Source organism: Lagenorhynchus albirostris, chromosome 2 (assembly GCF_949774975.1).
Source record: "Lagenorhynchus albirostris chromosome 2, mLagAlb1.1, whole genome shotgun sequence".
NCBI lineage: Eukaryota > Metazoa > Chordata > Mammalia > Artiodactyla > Delphinidae > Lagenorhynchus > Lagenorhynchus albirostris.
The window spans coordinates 23585395-23603911 of NC_083096.1; the positions used below are offsets into that span (position 1 = coordinate 23585395).

At 48.2% G+C, this 18517-nt stretch overlaps 1 protein-coding gene across 12 annotated transcripts in view; it reads left to right on the plus strand.

Annotated features, from left to right (window-relative positions):
- The first annotated feature begins 6552 nt into the window (after window positions 1–6552).
- Window positions 6553–18517, plus strand: part of PSEN2 (presenilin 2) — a 28402-nt gene continuing 16437 nt past the window's right edge. For 3 of the 12 annotated variants that reach the window (XR_009536481.1, XM_060128153.1, XM_060128174.1), the window contains exons 1-6: window positions 6553–6613; window positions 7474–7597; window positions 11447–11531; window positions 12103–12138; window positions 13415–13535; window positions 16047–16243. Coding sequence is in view for 11 of the 12 variants with exons in the window: in XM_060128153.1 (XP_059984136.1) it covers window positions 13502–13535; window positions 16047–16243 (231 nt within the window). In the remaining variant the exon portion in view is untranslated. Of the gene's footprint in view, window positions 6614–6713; window positions 6730–7473; window positions 7598–11446; window positions 11532–12102; window positions 12139–13414; window positions 13536–16046; window positions 16244–16492; window positions 16546–18517 lie in introns of those variants that run through there. The other 9 variants (XM_060128200.1, XM_060128159.1, XM_060128210.1 and 6 more) reach the window with 9 other exon arrangements.

Sequence of the window (18517 nt, forward strand, 5' to 3'; positions counted from 1 at the left end):
GAAACCATAAAACTCCTAGAAGAAAACATAGGCAGTAGGCTCTTTGACATTGGTCTTAGCATATTTTTTTGGATCTGTCTATTCAGGCAAGGGAAACAAAAGCAAAAATAAACAAATAGCACTACATCAAACTAAAAAGCTTTTGCATGGCAAAGGAAACTATCAACAAAATGAAATGGCTGCCTACTGAATGGGAGAAGGTATTTGCAAATAATACATCTGATAAGGAGTTAATATCCAAAATATACAAATATAATATATCCAAAATATACAACCCAACATCAGAAAAACGAATAACCCAATTAAAAAATGGGCAGAGGAGCTAAATAGACATTTTTCCAAAGAAGATATACAGATGACCAACACACATGAAAAGATGTTCAACATCACTAATCATCAGGAAAATGCAAATCAAAAGCACAATGAGATATCACTTCACACCTGTCAGAATGGCTATTATCAAAAAGAGAAGAAATAACAAGTGTTGGCAAGGATGTGGAGAAAAGGGAACCCTTGTACACTGGTGGTAGCAATGTAAGTTGGTGCAGCCACTATGGAAAACAGTATGGACGTTGTTCAAAAATTTAAAAATTATTTACACTTAGGTTGCTGCCCTATCTCGGCTATTGTAAACAATGCTACAATGAACATAGGGGTGGATATATCTTTTCGGAGTAGTGTTTTCATTTTCTTTGGATAAATACCTAGGAGTGGAATTGCTGGACCATATGGTAGTTCTAGTTTTAATTTTTTGAGGAAACTTAAAATCCCCTGCACACCAAAACCTGAAGCAGAAACCACCCCTTCTGGAACCGAGGTCAGGTTCAGGAAGGTGCTTACTCATCCTTCACAAACCAGCATGTGAAAAGCAGCTGAGAGTGACAATCTCAAAGGAGAACCATGAAGGGAATTAATTCATCAAAGATTACTCAGCCACAGCCCAGCTGATGCACTGACATGGAACCTTCTAAGTGGGCTAAAGAGGGCTGCTGCATCAGGTCAGACAGACTCAAGGTCTACACTTAATTTTGCCCCTCGTTATCCATGTATATTTGGGAAACATCTTTGTCTTTGTTGACTTCTATTTCCCCATATATAAAAGAGCAATAATAACGTTCCACCCCTCCAGAGTTGTTCTAATGGTTCAAGTTAAGACAAATAAAATGTAAAGCACATATAAATGGGGTCCAAGAACTGTCCATTCCCTATTCCTCTTTTTCTTGCTTTAAAAAGTTGACATGTCAAGAATCCAAGAAATGTATAGGTCCTGCTCTAGAGATGTTCACAGGAAGTGAGGGAGAAAAGTGACTTGTCTGCAGTAGATGCTGTGCAAAGGAATGCTAGCAGAGAGAGGTGCATGTAGCTTAGTACAGCCAGTGGAACAATGGTGTAAGGGGAATAGGGCTGGAACAGTCTTGTGCATTAAGCAAGCTTTGGCTTAGTTTCATGTGAAGGAGTCAAAAAATAACAATGGCCTGTTGAACAAGATAAAATTGTTTTTCCCTCCCTGAGACACAGTAAGGAGGTAAGCAATTCTAAGCTAGTGGCTCCACAATCATCAAAGACAGAGCTCCCTCCATTTTATTGATTCTCCATCCTCATGGTCGTCACGGTCCAAGATGGCTGCTTGAGCTCTGGTTATCACCTCCACGTTCCAGATAGCAAGAAGAATAAGAGTGAGGATGTACCTCTTCTCCTTCCATCCCATTAGCCAGAACTTACTCACACGGCTTCACCTAGAGTGATCTGTGGGATTTCTGAGTGGAGTGGTCCATGAGTAGTGGTCCACATGTCTGGGGCTCTGGGGAGAGGACTAAGTTGGAGATTCATCAACATAGAGGTGGCAGCTTAGGTCATGGGTGGATTCCCCAAGAAGAGTGTGCACAGTGAGAAAAGAACTCCAGTGACGCCTGGAAGCAACAATGGGCAGAGGAGGTGAAATCCGCCATGGAGAGAAATAAGGCGAGCACGGCATCAAGGAGAAAATTTTTCAGTCAATAGTGTTCAGTGGTAAAAGTCAGGCTACTTAGGAGTGATGTCATGGAAAATGGCAGACCAGGGGCTCCAAGAATCAGTACCTCCACTTAAGCAACCATTAAGCTGATAAAATCTGACAGAATCAGCTTTTCTGGAACTCTGGAATCTAATAATAAAAAAAAAACTTAGAGCAACCAGGGGAGTGACTCATGAAGAAAGAGGCTGCTATTTCAGTAAGAAATTGTTGCAGCATTTTTGCTTACCCACCCACCATCTCCCATTCCCCAGCCCAGCAGCAGCCAGGGGGACAACAGCCTGAATCCCTGCTGTGGCTTGCTGATGCCAAGGTGGGCAATACAGACCTTGTTCTCAAAAATGTGGCTGTACATTTTGGCCCAGCTGGCAGGTCCGTGAGGGTGCAGAGGCTGACATTTGCTTCACCCCCCTCAGACTGGAGCAGCTTCCCAGGTGGCATCTTTTGAAAGGATTTAAAGACATACAGTACCCACAGTTGTCTGGGGCAAGGGGCGGCAGATGGGGTTAAGCAGCAGACAAACCAAAAAGCCTGCAAAGGGGAAGGCTGAGGAGGAAGATACTGGAAGAACAAGGGCTTTGAAGGCCTACTTCTTATATCAGGAAATCCAGACTACAACACACATGTCCAGGGCCAGACACATGCTCAGAAAAGACCTGAGAGGACCCTAGGCTTGCACTTTTGGCTAATCTTCCATGCAAGCAGGAAACAAAGACTAAGGCAGAGTTGCAGGTGGCCTGGTTAAGTGCAGCAGGAGAACCCAGCTCAGGGCCAATCTACAAAGACCAGGAGAGGTTTCTTCTAATTTGGGGCGGGGTGGGGGTGAACTCCAGGTATTTAAGGAAATCTGTGTCAAGTCAGTGGCTGACCAATGAGATAATGGAACAGAGACCTCAGTGACTACACATGATTGGAATACAGTCTGCACGTGGAAGCAACCTAAATGTGCATCGACAGAGGAATGGATAAAGAAGATGTGGTACAGATATACAATGGAATATTACTCAGCCATAAAAAGAATGAAATAATGCCATCTGCAGCAACATGGATGGACCTAGAGTTTATCATACTAAGTGAAGTCAGTCAGACAGAAAGACAAATATCATATGATATCACTGATATGTGGAATTTTAAAAGATGATACAAATGAGCTTATTTACAAAACAGAAACAGACTCACAGACTTCGAAACAAACTTATGGTTACCAAAGGGGAAAGGGGATAAATTAGGAGTTTGAGATGAACAGATACACACTACTATATATAAAATAGATAATCAACAAGGACCTACTGTATAGCACAGGGAACTATACTCAATATTCTTCAATAACCTATATGGGAAAAGAATCTGAAAAAGAGTGGATATATGTATATGTATAACTGAATCACTTTGCTGTACACCTGAAACTAACACAACATTGTAAATCAACTATACCCCAATATAAAATAAAAATTAAATTAAAAAAAGGAATACAGTCTGCAAACATAGTTTGGAAATGTCACTAAACAAACGGATGATTGTAACCCTTAACAAGCAATAACGGCAAACCTTGCCAAGGGGTACAGAATCTGATTTCCAGAGCTGCCACAATATTCAAATTGTCTAGTTGTCAACAAAAAATTACAAGGCATACAAAGAAAAAGTATGACTCATTCACAGGAAAAAGAATTTGGCAGAAACCATCTCCGAGGAAGCCCAGAAATTGGACTTGCTAAGACAAAGACTTTAGATGAACTGTCTTAAATATGCTCAAATAGCTCAAGGAAACTGTGGACATAGAACTAAAGGAAACCAGAGAACAATCAATGTATAAACGAATAGAAGAGATCAACAAAGAGACAGAAATTATAAAAAGGAACCAAACAGAAATAATTCTGGAGCTGAAATGTACAATAACTAAAATGAAAAATTTGAAAAGCTCAATAAAATTGACCAACGTTTAGCTAGACTGATAAAAAAGAGAAAAGGTATAATTAAATAATTAAAATCAGAATGACAGTGGGGACATCATTATGACCCTTGAAGAAAAACAAAGAATTATAAGGGTATACTATGAACAATTATACACCAACAAATTAGATAATCTACAGAAAATGGACAAATTCCTAGAAACACACAAATTACCAAAACTGACTCAACAAGAAATAGGAAATCTGAACAAACCTATAAAAAGTAAAGGGATTGAATCAGTAGTAAGAGATCGAATCAGTGATCAAAAATCTCTTCAAAGGCAGGATCAGATGGCTTCTCTGGGTGAATTCTACAAAACCTTTAAAGAACTAACACCAATCCTTCTCAAACTCTACCAGAAAATGGAAGAGGGAATACCTCCTAAACTCACTTTACGAGTCTTTATGCTCCACATTACGGGCTGAAATTCAACCTCTCAATAAAGTACAATACAGAAAGTTCCCAAAACAACGACAAACCTGGCTGGGCAGTCCTTTCTTGGGGATTCTGCAGAGATGACTCATACATCAGTTAGCGTTGAGTTTGTGACCCTGAAGGATCTTTACATTTTAAAGAACCTATTGTTTAATCATTGTTTCTGTTACTTGTAATTCATTTCTCTAATTTATCAAAGGTTATTATTTGGATCATTATTTTGTCTGTCAAAATGCGGACCTGCCCCATTTCCATCTTGGGTTTATTTTCATTTAAATAGCTCTTTTTAAAATTTGTTTTTTCCCATTTATCTATAGCCCAATGATTTTTGACAAGGGGGGGTCCAAGACCATTCACAGGGGGAAAGAACAGTCTCTGCAACAAATGGTGCTGGGACAACTGGATAACCACATGCCAAAGAATGAAGCTGGACCCGGACCTCACACCATATACAATAATTAACTCAAAACGTATCAACAATCTAAATGTAAGTGCTAAAACCATAACACTCTTAGAAGAAAACATAGAGGTAAATCTTCATGACTTTGGATTTGACAACAGATTCTTGACTATGACACCAAATGCACAAGCAATAAAAGAAAAAATTGATAAACTGGACTTCATCAAAATTAAAGCCATGTATGCACTAAAGGATATTATCAGAAAGTGAAAAGACAACCTACAAAATGGGAGAAAATATTTGCAAATCATATATCTGATTGGGTCTGATATCCAGAATATATAAAGAACCACTTACAATAACAAAAAGATAACCCAATTAGAAATGGGCAAAGGACTTGAGTAGACATTTCTCTGAAGATATACAAACGGTCAACAAGCACAGGAAGGACACTCAACATCACTAGTTAACAGGGAGATCCAAACCAAAACCTTCATACCCATTAGGAAGGCGATAAATAATTTTAAATTTTAATGTTAAATAACAAGTGATGGAGAATGTGGAGAAATTGGAACCCTCTGTTCACTGTTGGTAGGAGTGTAAAATGGTTCAGGCTCGTGAAAAACAGTTTGATGGTTCCTCAAAAAGTTAAAAATAGAATTTCCGTATGATCTAGCAATTCAACTCCTAGGTATGTACCCCAAAGAACTGAAAACAGGTATTCAGACAAATATTTGTACACGCATGTCTACAGCAGTGCTACTGACAATAGCCAAAAGGTGGAAACAGCACAAAGGCCCATCAGTGGATGAACAGATAAACAAATTGTGGTTTATACATGCAATGGAATATTATTCAGCCATAAAAAGGAATGAAGTGCTGATACATGCCACAATGTGGATGAACCTTGAAAACATTTATGCTAAGTGAAAGAAGACAGCTACAAAAGGTCACATATTGTTATAATTCCATTTATATGAAATATCCAAAATAGGTAAATAGGTTGCCAGGGACTGAGGGCAGAAGGAGAAGTGAAGAAACGTTTAAATGGGTAGGAGGTTTTGTTTTGGAGTGATGGAAATGTTTCAGAATTAGATAGAGGTGGCTGGGATTGTACCATACCGTGAACGTACTAAATGCCATTGAATGGCACACTTTAAAATGGTTAATTTTATGTTGTGTGAACTTCACCTTTTTAAAATATGAAGCCACTCAGAAATATCAGATTATTGACAACTCGCCCCTTGGACTCCAAATCCTGGAAACAACGTTCCAGGTCAATTCTCAGGTCATGGGTAGCAATTTCATTCCTGTTCAATTTTATCTGGTAGTTTTGAAGCTCTAGAATACAGACCAAGAAAACTCTCAAGATGTTAGCTCACCCCAGGCCACTAGAGCTCCCTTATTGTGAGTAAGTACAGGGGGTGGGGTGGGGGGGTTGGAATGCGGGGACCTAAAACTACAAGACAGGAGACTGTCCACGAAGCAAATGCGCTACCGTCCTATGGTGCTGCCGCCAAGGCCTTCTTACATTACAGGCCCAGCCTCCACTCACTCTAAGGTCAGTGCTCAGTCCAACGTCAGGTCCATTCCGCGGTCCCTGCGGCGAATAGGGGTAAGCCAGGCCTCTCTCGCTCCCCTTGCCTTTCCAGGGCCGCGGCTCAGGTTGGGGCCCCGACGTGGGCCGGGGAGCGTAGCGTCGCCTACGGGGCGGGGGTGGGGCCGGGGCGGGCCGGGGGCGGGGTCTGCGCCGGCGCCGGGTCCGGCGGGCGCTCTGCCAGCTGCGTAAACAATGCCGGAGCACCGCGGCGGAGCAGGTGAGCGGGCTGGAACGCGCGCGCGGGTCGCGGCCCGGTCGTCCGCGGCTCGAAGGACACGGGGTGGAGCCGCAACCCGCGAGCCGGCCCCTGCCCTCCGCACGCCGTTCGCGGCGGTGGGTCGCGGCCCCTTGGAGGGTTCCGGGGCTGCGGCTCCAGCGGCCGGGGAGGGGAGGGCGCCGGGACAGCGGCGGGGCCGGCCCGGAACTGGGAGGAGCGCGGGGAGGGGCCCCAGGCCTCGGGCCTTCAGCAGGGCCCGGTCCACCCGGCCGCTGGAGCCCCCGCCGGGGTGGACGCGGTGCGGGCTGTTACAGGGCCGGGGCATTTAAAGGAGCAGTGCACGTGGGTCTCGAAGGCGTGCGGACGCGGCATTGTGTTCCTCCCTCCTGGCTGGCACCTAATGGGCGCCCAGTCCTGCCGGCCTGTGGCACCCGGCCCGGGCAGTGCTTGGCGGAGGCAGGAGGGGAGGCGGAGGTCTTCCTGCGTACGTGAGGAACAGGACCTCAGGTCCGGGCTTGGAGACCCCAGTTTCGTTATCATTGGTATTTGGCCGTTGTATCAGGCGTTTACAGCTGCGAGGAGACTTGCAGAATCTAGCTTTTGAAGCTGAAGAAAATTTTATCAATGAAGAAACTCAGCCCACAGAGCTAAAGTGACTTTGTTCAAGGTCACGCAGATCGGCTATATGAGAGCCAAGCTTAGAACCCGTTGTCCTGGACTCTAGTTCTGTTGTCCAGCCCTGGGACTAGACCTCAGCCCTTTGACAGTTGGGTGAAATGCCCCCGCCTGTGCCTTAATGAGTATTCCTTTTTTACGGTACGAACTGTGGATTGGTGCAGTACCTGCATCCTCATTTACAGACGGAGAACCTGAGAGGCATCCATCCCATCCAGAACAGTTGCAGAGCCAACTTGACCCAAAACTGACAACTTGGGTCGCCAGCCTGTCCTGAGAGTAACTGATCGGTACAGACCCCGGCTTCCGGTATGGATGCCCCTGCCTTCTACGTAGACCCCATTCTGTAGACACCTGAGTCTCCAAGGACTTCAGCCAAGACCTTTGGCAGTAGTTAAAAGGCTTCGTATAAGCTGCTTCCGGTGTGTGAGCCTCAGGTTCCCCTCTGTGTGAATGTGGCTGTGTGGGACAAGGAAGTGTGTTGGCAGCGGTGTTGTCTGAGCCCGGCTGGTGAAAGGGCCTCGGGTCCTGTCTCCAGCTCAGAGCTGCCGCTTCAGCCACCCGTCAGGCAGGCCATCCAGGTTTGTGCCCTGGGTGTGCGAGGGAGCATTCAGGGCAGTGGCTGGAGGTGGGGGTCTTGGTGGAATGTTGCTGTGGAGTGGGATGGTGGTTGTGTCAGGTTTTTAGGAAAAATTCTGTATCGTTTGGTGTTGAAGTATCCGTGCACCAAGTCTAGAGTCTGACATGTGCATGCATGGGAGGTGAATGCCCTGAGCCTGTCTGTTTGAAGAAGAGGAGGACAAAGAAGAGCGTGGCCAGGGGCTGCCGCTCAGATGCGCCTGGGGGCCCGTCGCCCCTCCCCCCCAGCTCCCCTGTGGCTACTCACAGCCCCGCTGCACCCCCAGGCTTTGCCAAATGAGAGGCTCCCACCTACCTTGGCCTCTCTGTAAGTCACTGACGGTAATAATGACAATAACATAACTTAGGTTTGTCATATACAATAAAAAGCCATTTTGTACAGTGGTTGTCACAGTTGTCTTAAGAGCATCGATCACACTGAAGCAGTTCTTATTTTTAACCCTTTTACAGAAGGGGAAACTGAGGTTCAGGGAGACAAGCAGCTTGTCCTGTTGTGTGGCTTCCATGGCTGTGAGCACCAGGATTTGAACCCAGCTGGCTGTGTCTTCTTCACCTTTTGAGTTTTTGCACAGGAGGCTTCCCACACTCATGCCCTACCCATGTCACTGCACTACCGCCCAGGACATTGCTCTGTGGTCTCCATTAGCAACTACCTGGCAAAGCAAAAAACAAAAACAAAAATTTTCTATAAAGAAACCAAAGCAGTGCGTGTAGGTCACATTATGTTTTATTGAAGACATGTTTGGCTGGTTTTCAGCTGTTGATTTGACTTTTAGACACTGTTTAGTTGGGGACTGGCACGATAACAAATGTTTCTGCCAGTATTTCCACCTGTTCCTGGACTGCAGCAGCTGGGGGTGGGGCTGGGGGTGGAATACAAGGGCTCTGAGGCTGGCACACCCTCCACACTGCCCCTGGCCAGGGCCTGAGAGGTTCTCCGCACCTTGAGCTGGCCGGATCTGACATGGGCTTCAAGCCCTGTGTAATCAGTGTTGGCTTCTTGACCTGGAGGTGGTGAGGCTGCTGTGTTATTACAGTCTGGGGAAAAGTAATTTCAAATTGATCCTCAGGGAGGATCAGGTGTGAGGGAGGGAGATCATTTCTGTCCAGTTTCTTCGTTGCCTGGGAGAATGGGTTGCTGATTTGTCTTTGCTAAAATACAGTCTTCTGGAGCAGTGGGAAGAAAAATTAAAGGGTGCTCACTTTCTGCTGTACCGTATCTGCTGAGACATATCCTGACCTCGTCTGTGTTTTGTAGGCTACCTGCGTGACTATGGTCCTGGGCCACTGAGTATGTGACCCTCACAAGTACTTTACAGCAGCAGGGAAGAGCTCCTTGTTGGTAATTTGGAGACCTGAGCTGTAACTGTGGCTTCTGGTCATGGGCCTTAACCTTTTGTCCTTTTGTCCCTCTGGGCTTCAGTTTCCCTAAATGGGAAATGGGGTGCTGACCGGATGGGCTATGAGGTCCTTGCCAGCTCTGACGTCAGTCTACGGACTTGCCCTTTTGTTTGACAAAATGTTCACATTGCCGGAGTGCCCTGGACTGGGGCTAAAGTGGAAACACCCGGGGCCTGGATGAGGCGTGACCTTGGTGCTCAACTCGTGTGTCTGGTGGTTTAGCAGATCATAGCTTTCCAAGAGGGCCATCAACAGGCTTCTGTTATCCCTTCTCACTGAGTCCCTGCCTTTATTTCATCTTCATTATAACTGCCGTTTATTGAGCTCTGTGCCAGACACTTTACACATTATCTCTAGTTTTTACAGTCATCTTGCAAAGTGTGCCTATCCTGCTTTTTACAGAAGAGGACAGGGGCCATGTGAAGTGGCCCGAGTGTGCGGGCCACTTGTCCCAGTGTGTGGTTCACATCAGTCAGCCTAGCTGATTTGAACTCTGTCCGTTTCTAAGGCTCAGCTTTCGCCCACTGGCTTACTGCTTCTCATTAAAACAAACAAACAAAACCCCACAATTTTTTCTGGGCCCTACTCAACGGTGGCCACCTTCCCAGCTTCCCTCTGCTACTTCCAAATGAGAGAAAATGTTTCCTGGGAACTTCTGAGTAGGAAAGGGCAGACAGAGGTAACTCTAGAGCCTGGGTCAAGGTTTCAGGAGGCCCCATAGGGTCGCCTGGGGCCTGTGACTTGGGAGGGCGGAGTGGGACTTCAGGGCCTCCCTGTGGGACTCAGGCCCTGGCTCCGGCCGAGGCCACCTCCCTCTGCTGGGGAGAACCATCTGGCAAGTGATATGCATCAGAGTATGGGCAGGGTGGATGGACAGATGGATGAAGGTCAGCCAGGGCCAGTACATGGTCGGGGGAGACAGGCAGGCAAGCTGTGGGAATTTCTAAGGGAATTTCCTCAGCTCAGGAAATTCTTCCTTAGTATGAGGGAAGGCTGGGAACACCCCAGGGGTCATGGGAGCTCTGTGAAGTAGCCATGTGACCATAGACAGAGGCCCATTTAAAACCAATGCCACCCTCTTTGAGGGAGCACTGAAAAATAAAATGAACAAATGTGACAAAACAGAAACAGACCAACAGAATAAACTGTGGTTACTAGTGAGGAGAAGGAAACGGGGAGGGGCAAGATAGGGGAAGGGGATTAAAGGGGTGCAAACAACTATGTATAAAATAAATGATACAAGAATGTAATGTACAGCACAGGGAATATAGCCAGTATTTTACAATAACGTTATGTGGAATATCTATAAAACTATCAAGTCACTATGTTGTACGCCTGAAACTACTGTAATATTGGAAGTCAACTATCCTTCAGTGATGAAAGGAAGTGAGGGGCACTGTTCAGTTAGGCCTGCAAAAACAAGTACCCGGATCCAAGCCTTTCTCTGCTGACCACCTGTTTGTCTTAAGTGCAGTGACTCCCAATTTTCTTTTGGAGCCGAAATTTCCATCTTTTTGCATGAGGCACTAGTGTTTACTAGGGCATTTAAAGATCGATTTCCTACTTAGGTCCATTGGCCTTCAACTTTAAGGTCAAAACCTTTGCATTTCTCTGAAATGAAAATCAGGTTGAGGAAATTGGGTCACCAGGGTTTCTGTAATAACTGCAGGAACTGCTGACACAGCAAGGTTGGGGAAATTCTCTGGGTCACACTCCCTTGGTTTGGCTCATTCAGCACTTGGATCCCATTCAGCTGATTAATGGGAGTGAGCAGTGGCTCCTTTGGATGTTTGATTTTACATCCTAATCCAAGGAGCTTTCAGCCACAGTGCTTTGTTCTGGGAGGGGTTTCCAGAATGCAGTCTTTGGCACCTGTTCCTCCCATTAGCTTGTCTGCATTTTCCCGCTGCTCCGTCAGAGAGAACGGAGAGCCGGTTGCTATGTGGTTGATAAGATTTGACATCAGCAGTAGGAGAGTCACCCAGTCCCACCAGCACCTGCCTGTGAGTCAGCCTCCCGGCAGGAGTTCTTGGCATCACTGGTGCTCTGATGTGGAGAAACATCTAGCAAGAAGGTTGTTTATCTGCATACATTTGAGTGGTGATTTTTCCCTCCAAGGATTGCAGAGTATCATCAGTCTTCAGTTCCAACTTAGAAGCAAAAGGAGTACATCCCAGCTGCTCTGTTCTCCTTCAGGAACCAGGTAATAAGAGGGGTTAGGAGAAGGTGTAAAAGAGGCTTCCCGAGTCCATCTGTTCCCCCCAGTCCAGGGAGAGAGGATGTGAGAGAAGGCGGGATGGAAGAAAATCTGTCTAAATGTTGATACTTGTTATTTCCCTTTAAAAAATTAATAGCTTTACAAAAAATGCCAGGCACAATCCATGTTTATTATAGAAGCTTTGAGAAATGCAGAAAAATATAAAGTATCACCCACAATCTCACTATCCAAAGATAACCACCGTTAATGTTTTGTAATATTTCTTGCCAATCCTTCATATACATGCATTTTCTAAGACAATTCAGATAATTATGTATGTCAAGTTTTATATCTATTAAATTTAACATCTTGTTTTCATATGTTAGTAAATATTCTTTTTTTTTTTTTTAGTAAATATTCTTTGAAGTGAGATTTTTAGTAGTCATATGTTAGATCCCATCAAATGGATATATTATCATACAGAGTCAGGCATCTTGGTCATTTTCACTTTTTAAAAAAAATATATAAATGACTGCAACAACCATGTTTTTATGTAAATCTTTTATTATTTTCTTAGGACAGATTCCAAGAAGTAGCATTTCAGGATCAAAAGGTATGAATGTTTTTAAAGCCCTTGATTTTTACTGCCTTCAGAAAGGCTGGTCCATTTGGTACCAGCGACGCTTAAGCCCCAGTTTTACTACACCCTCCTTGAGGTGGGCATTGCTTGGGGACTTTTTCAGCCAGACCACTCTCTTCTCCCCCTGTGGCTCTCCTAGTCTGAAAAGCTTCTGCTCATCTGCCTCCCCAGTGGCTCTCTGACCAGGCACAGGGTATTCAGGAGGAAGGACTGTTCGTTCTTTCACGCCCCCATTCAGCAAGCAAGTTGTACAGGGCAGTAGGTGTGCCAAGCTAGGTGAGCGAGGCGCCCTGCCCCTGAGACAGGGAGGTGAACTGTAACTGGACACTTCCAGTACCAAGTTTGGGCCCTGGCTGGGGCATCTGATTACTCAGCAGCAGCTCCAGGGAAGGTCTAACACCAGCCTAAGAATTGCCCAGGGACCATCTCAAAATGCAGATCCCTGGACCTTTGGCCAGGATGGAACTTAGGATCTGCGTTTTAAATAAGCACCCTAGCGTAGCATTTAAGAGCCCAGAACCTGACCACCTAGGTCCAAGGATGACTTTGAACCTATCACTTTTTAAATCTTGTTCCCTCATCTGTGAAATGGAGAAGGATAGCCGTACCTTGTACCTGACGGTTGTGTTTAGTGCATAGTGAGTGCTCAGCAGCTGTTCTATCACCACCCCTCAGGTGGCCTGGACCACTTTGAGAAACAGCATCTCAAGCATCTTACAGCTTTCTGAAAGTCCAAAGCCATGCCCTCAGGTGCTAGGAGCTCCGAGAGGCACCTCCACCTCTGCTCATGACCACCAGGCCCAGAGGGCTGCGATTAGAGCCACAGCCAGGTCCAGCCCTTCCCTGCTGCAGCCCCTCTGTGCCCTGGTTTTCTGGGAGTCCTGGGCAGAGCGCAAGGAGGGAAGGAATCTTCTCAGGGAGCATTTGTTTTCTCGCGAGGAGGCCATGAATTACATGTGGTGGATGGAAAAGCGTGTTTTGTAGTTTTCTGACTTCCTGCCTCTGTGCAATGCGATGCTGCATGGAAGGGATACAGTCCTTTTTTAAGCTCACTCTCCCTGGGCGCGTCCTTCACAGACTTTGGGAGGCAGAAGTGCATTCCTGGGATTTGGTGACTGGCTGAAGAAATGGAAATTGGAAGGACTTTACTTGATCCGGGTCCCGTGCTTTTCTGTCCCCACCCGCCCCGTAGCTCCCTGTCTCCTTCCAAGAAGCATCTTCACTCCTTGTCTGTCCATCTCCCCACTAGGGGAAGAGGCAGCCAGGATGCTGCAGCTGTTGTGGTTCTGAAGGATGAGCTTGCCCTCTGCCCTGGGAGTGCAGCCCTACCGTTTAGATGCAGGGACTCCTGATCTGCTCCTCCAGTCGTGGTAAAGGCAAATCACAGGCCCTCCAGAGGCGTGGGAAGAATAGAAGGAGTGAGATCGTAACTGAATTATTAATTCACACCCCTAACCAATCTGACGTGCTACAGAATAAAGTGTGGAAAGAGCCGCTGCACTGCTCCAGTTGGAGTGTCCTGGTTTAGCTTGCAGAAATGCAGCCAGCTCTGCGTGCCGGTACCCCTTTTAGAGTAAGAATGGACTCACCGTTGCCAGAGTGGGCAGCGAGGGGATCTCCTGGGTCCAGGCAGGGGTCTGTTTGGGATTGATCTGGCGGGGCCCAGCCTTGCAGAGGAGGAGCACTTTGAAGTTTTCCCTCCTGGGTCCCCATTAAGTAGTTTTCTTTCGTTACCGTTAGTGTAGATGAAGGAAGCTAGGAACTTCCCAAGGTCTCACAGCCTGTGGGGCTGCAAAGCCATGTCCCCTCCAATGGGGCTCTGAGGTAGACTCTGCTGGTCCCAGGTCTGGGCGCTGAGAAGCAGATCCGCCTCCTGGGCCCTAGGCCACGCTAGTCCTGGGGCCTCCCGGGAAGAGGCAGGAGGGCTCAGCTGGCCCTCTGCTCCCACAGAGCGCACTCTGGTCACATCCCTCTTCAGCACCAAAACCCTGGCTGGCCCCCTCTGCTAGCTTCAGCTCCCCCTCCCCGGTCAGGCCTCCACGCCCCGCCCTGGGATGGTCCACCTCCCACCGCTGCCTCCCTGGTTTCCACCTTAGTCGTAACTGCAGTAGCACAGCGTCCTCGTCACCCCTCCTGGCAGCTGCTGTACCTTACTTCCTACTGATGTCACTACTGCTGTCACTCCTGTACTTGTCTTATCTCTGCTGAACCCTGGGGAGCTTAGCGTGTTCATTCTGAAATCCCTGTGAGAGCCACGGGGGAGCCTTTTGTGAGGGCCCGAGTCTGTGAGGTGAGCAGAGTCAGGCTCTGCCGCGGGCCTGTACTTGGGGATGAGTAGAAGTCCAGCTGGGAGTAATCCAGGCCACGGCCTGGGGCACTGTCTTCAAAAACAGCAGCAGCCTCGGACCCTGCCAAGATGAACAGAGCTGGCTGACTCAGTAGACGGAACCTGCCTGCTCCACTTGAAAATCATAAATTCTTGGGGGCAACTGACGTGGAGATGAACTTTGAGCTGAGAGCAGACCTGACTGTGCCAAGTGGCGTGAGGCTGCCCCAGGGTCCCAGGAGGCAGGTGACGGGGGAGCTGGCCCAGCCGCTAGCCCAGGTGACCTGCCCAGGATGTCGGTAGGGCTCCGGGCTGCCCCGGCTTCCCGGTGGTGCTGCTCTGCCCGCACCACTGCGGCACAGCAGTCCCGGGGGACAGGCTCCCTCCCGTATGGTCCCTACAGCCTTGTTTTTTCCTGTGGGTCCCACGCTCAGCTGTACTTCCCCAGCGCGCGCGCACGCACGCACACACGCGCACACACACTCACACACACACTCACACACACGCTCGCCTCTCGTGGTCTCGGCTCACTGCTCCCGTGGCCGTCACTTCTAAACTCATGACTCTCATCTCCACCTCAGGCCCCAGCACTCAGCTGCCTCCCAGGCATCTTCACCCTTTTAACCCATTTACATTCAGCAGATTCCTGGATCAAATTCACAGTGTTTCCTCTGAAACCTTGTTCTTCCGCTTCTCCCATCCTACTCCCTGTCTGGCCCTAGTCCTGGACTCTGTCCCATTTTGTCCCACACATCTGGTCCTGTCTGTCTACCTCCTACCCTTTCTGGATTCTCTCTCCTTATTCCCATCCATTCTTGCCACCTTAGGCCCTCTTCACTACCCACAATTGTCTCCAGGGAGGTCACCTTTCCTTCTTTTTACTCCTTTTTCAGTCAGTGGCCAGACTGATATTTCTAACCAGAGATCTGATCTGTCACCTCTGTCCTCGGGGGACGAAGCACACCTCCTGAACTCGGCACCAGAGACCCTTCACACCTCCACAGCATCACCACCCCAACCCCGGCAGTGCTGGGCTCAGGCTGGAACATTTTTCATGCCCTCTGCCATTCCCTCCCCCCTGGGAAAATCTGTCTCCGTCAGATGACGTTATCTTCTCCAGAAAACACTCCTGATCTCTGAGTTTTAGTCCCTTCTTTGTGCTTCTGTACCTCTTGATGAACACCTGGATTATATAATTTGTCACGTTGGACGGTTGGTTTTTAATTTTTTACGACAGAAGTGTCGTTGGCGCACGATAGGTGCTGAACAGATGTTTGTTGATTGAATGAGTGAGTGTGCTGGCAGTTTGGAGGGGCTCTGACATTTCTAGTTGGGGGTTTTGCCCCCTGTGGCCTGGATCTCCTCTAGCCAGTCCCTCTCGAGGTTGCTGCAGCCTCAGTAGTGGCTCCTGGGGACTGTTGCTTTATAGCAGTCCTTTGACAAGCGCGTCTTGGGTGGTCATTGCGGGCTGTGCAGGTCTTAAAGCCGCCTCTCACCTTCTGCTGCCTTTGCCTCGCAGGAGAGTGGAACGAGGTCCCCTGTGCTCCTTTTCCAGGCACTTTCGGAGGTAGGGTCATGCTCACATTCATGGCCTCTGACAGCGAGGAAGAAGTGTGTGACGAGCGGACGTCCCTGATGTCAGCCGAGAGCCCCATGCCGCGCTCCTGCCAGGAAGGCAGGCAGGGCCTGGAGAACGGAGAGGGTGCCGCCCAGTGGGTAGGTTCCCACCAGCAGTCCAAGGCCTCCGGACAGGTACCTGGGGTCCCAGTGGACAGAAACCAGGCATTCCCTGATGTGGGAGGGAGGGGAAAGTAAAGGTGAGAATTGGCCAAAAGGGCAGGTGGTCCACCATGGTGGATCCTAGGTCTGTGAAGGCTTGATAGTAGACTCTGCACAGACACAGCCTATTACAGATCGACTCCGCAATGGACTGAGTGCTTCTCTCCATCCTGGCCCTGCCCCTTAGGTTTGCCTTCCTAGTACAGGTTACTATTTCCACAGGAACCTGAGAGTGAGTTTGGATGCCAGGCAGGCAGCGCAGAGACGAAAGGACGGTAGGAGGAAACTGCTAGAGGGAACCTTTTTGGTAGACGGCCAGACATGGTCACCAAGAGGTTACCTGATTCATGTTTGACTTTTTTTTTTTTTTTTTTTAAATGAGACTCTTTTTATTACTGAAATTCTTTTTTTTTTTTTTTTTTTTTTTTTTTGCGGTACGCGGGCCTCTCACTGTTGTGGCCTCTCCCGTTGCGGAGCACAGGCTCCGGACGCGCAGGCCCAGCGGCCATGGCTCACGGGCCCAGCCGCTCCGCGGCATGTGGGATCCTCCCGGACCGGGGCACAAACCCGCGTCCCCTGCATCGGCAGGCGGACTCTCAACCACTGCGCCACCAGGGAAGCCCCATGTTTGACTTTTGAGCTGGGGATGTGTCTTAGTTCAAGGCTGCTGTCACAAAAATACCATAGACTGGGTGGCTTATAAACAACAGAAATTTATTTCTCACTGTTCTGGGGCCTGAGAAGTCAAGATCAAGGTGCCGGCAGATCTGATGTCTGGTGAGGACCCACTTCCTGGTTCATAGGCAGCTGTCTTCTCTCTGTGTCCTCACCTGGCAAAAGGGGTGAGGGAGCTCTCTCGGGCCCCCTTTTTTTTTTTTTTTTTTTTTGCGGTACACGGGCCTCTCACTGTTGTGGCCTCTCCCGTTGCGGAGCACAGGCTCCGGACGCGCAGGCTCAGCAGCCATGGCTCACAGGCCCAGCCACTCCGCGGCATCTTCCCGGACCGGGGCACGAACCCGCGTCTCCTGCATCGGCAGGCGGACTCTCAACCGCTGCGCCACCAGGGAAGCCCTCGGGCCCCTTTTATAAGGCACGAATCCCATTTGTGAGGGCTCCCCCCGCGTGACCTAATCATCTCCCAAAGGCCGTACCTTCTAACACCATCACATTGGGAGTTAGGCTTCAGCATGTGAGTTTGGGGGATGCAAATGTTCAGCCCGTAGCAGGAGGGGTGGGCTGCACTGTGATTTTACCTCTGCAGCCTGCAGGGCAGGAGGTTGTAACAGTCTGAAGTGGAGGATATACTTGGGAGAGTCATCTGGCCAAGCCACCTCCCTCCTCATCAGGGTAACACAACATCTGAATTTGCCTAAATTCCATTCTTCCTTTTGCCCATTATAGTAATTTTTTCTTCCAGCCAGCCTTATTTCCCTTTGCTGAAACTTGAGCTCACTTCTATCCTCCTCTGGGCTCTGAGAGAGATCTCAGGGGCTCAAGACCACTGCACAGCTGCTCCTTAGCCCATTTCTTGCTAGTTGCTTTGTCTTTTATCTCCTGGAGTTTTTGTGCATTTCAGCTATTTCAGTTCCTGTTCATTAAGTGTTCCTTTCTTTCTCAGACGAATATATAGATGGAATTCTCTCTGCAAAGAACTGATACCAAAGAACAGCCACTTTTGATTTTTGTTCCATTTGGCTTTGTCTCGGCTGTTAATGTAATTAACAGAGCAGCTAATGATCCTGAATTGCCACGATTCCAAAACAAATCCTTGCAGATCAGTGCGTGCCAGCGCCTGGCGTCCTGTCCTCCTTCGCCGCCGCCTCATTTATACGTAACCCAGATCCTCCCAGATGCTTGATGCCCAGTTCGCCTCTTCGCTTCGGATGCCCAGTTCGCCTCTTCGCTGCAAATCTTGCATGCTTGCTTTGGGGGGTGGGGCGGGGTGCAAAAAGTTCGAAGTAATTTCTTGCTCTGCAAATTCCCAGTGTCTTATTCACAATCAGAGACAGTCCCCACGTCCCCATGTGTGCTGACCATTCTAGTTTGTGATGTTTCAACCAACAGAGTTTAATTTCTGCCCTCCTCCTATCACCTGGCCTGCCAAATTAATGTGGCCATGTGAACAGAACTGAGTGGCATCCTGAGTCCCGACACTGAGGGAGGGGACAGATCTTTAGACATGCCCCAGACCCATTCTGCAGACCATCCTCGTCCACAGCTAAGTGGACCGTCCTCGTCCACAGCAAA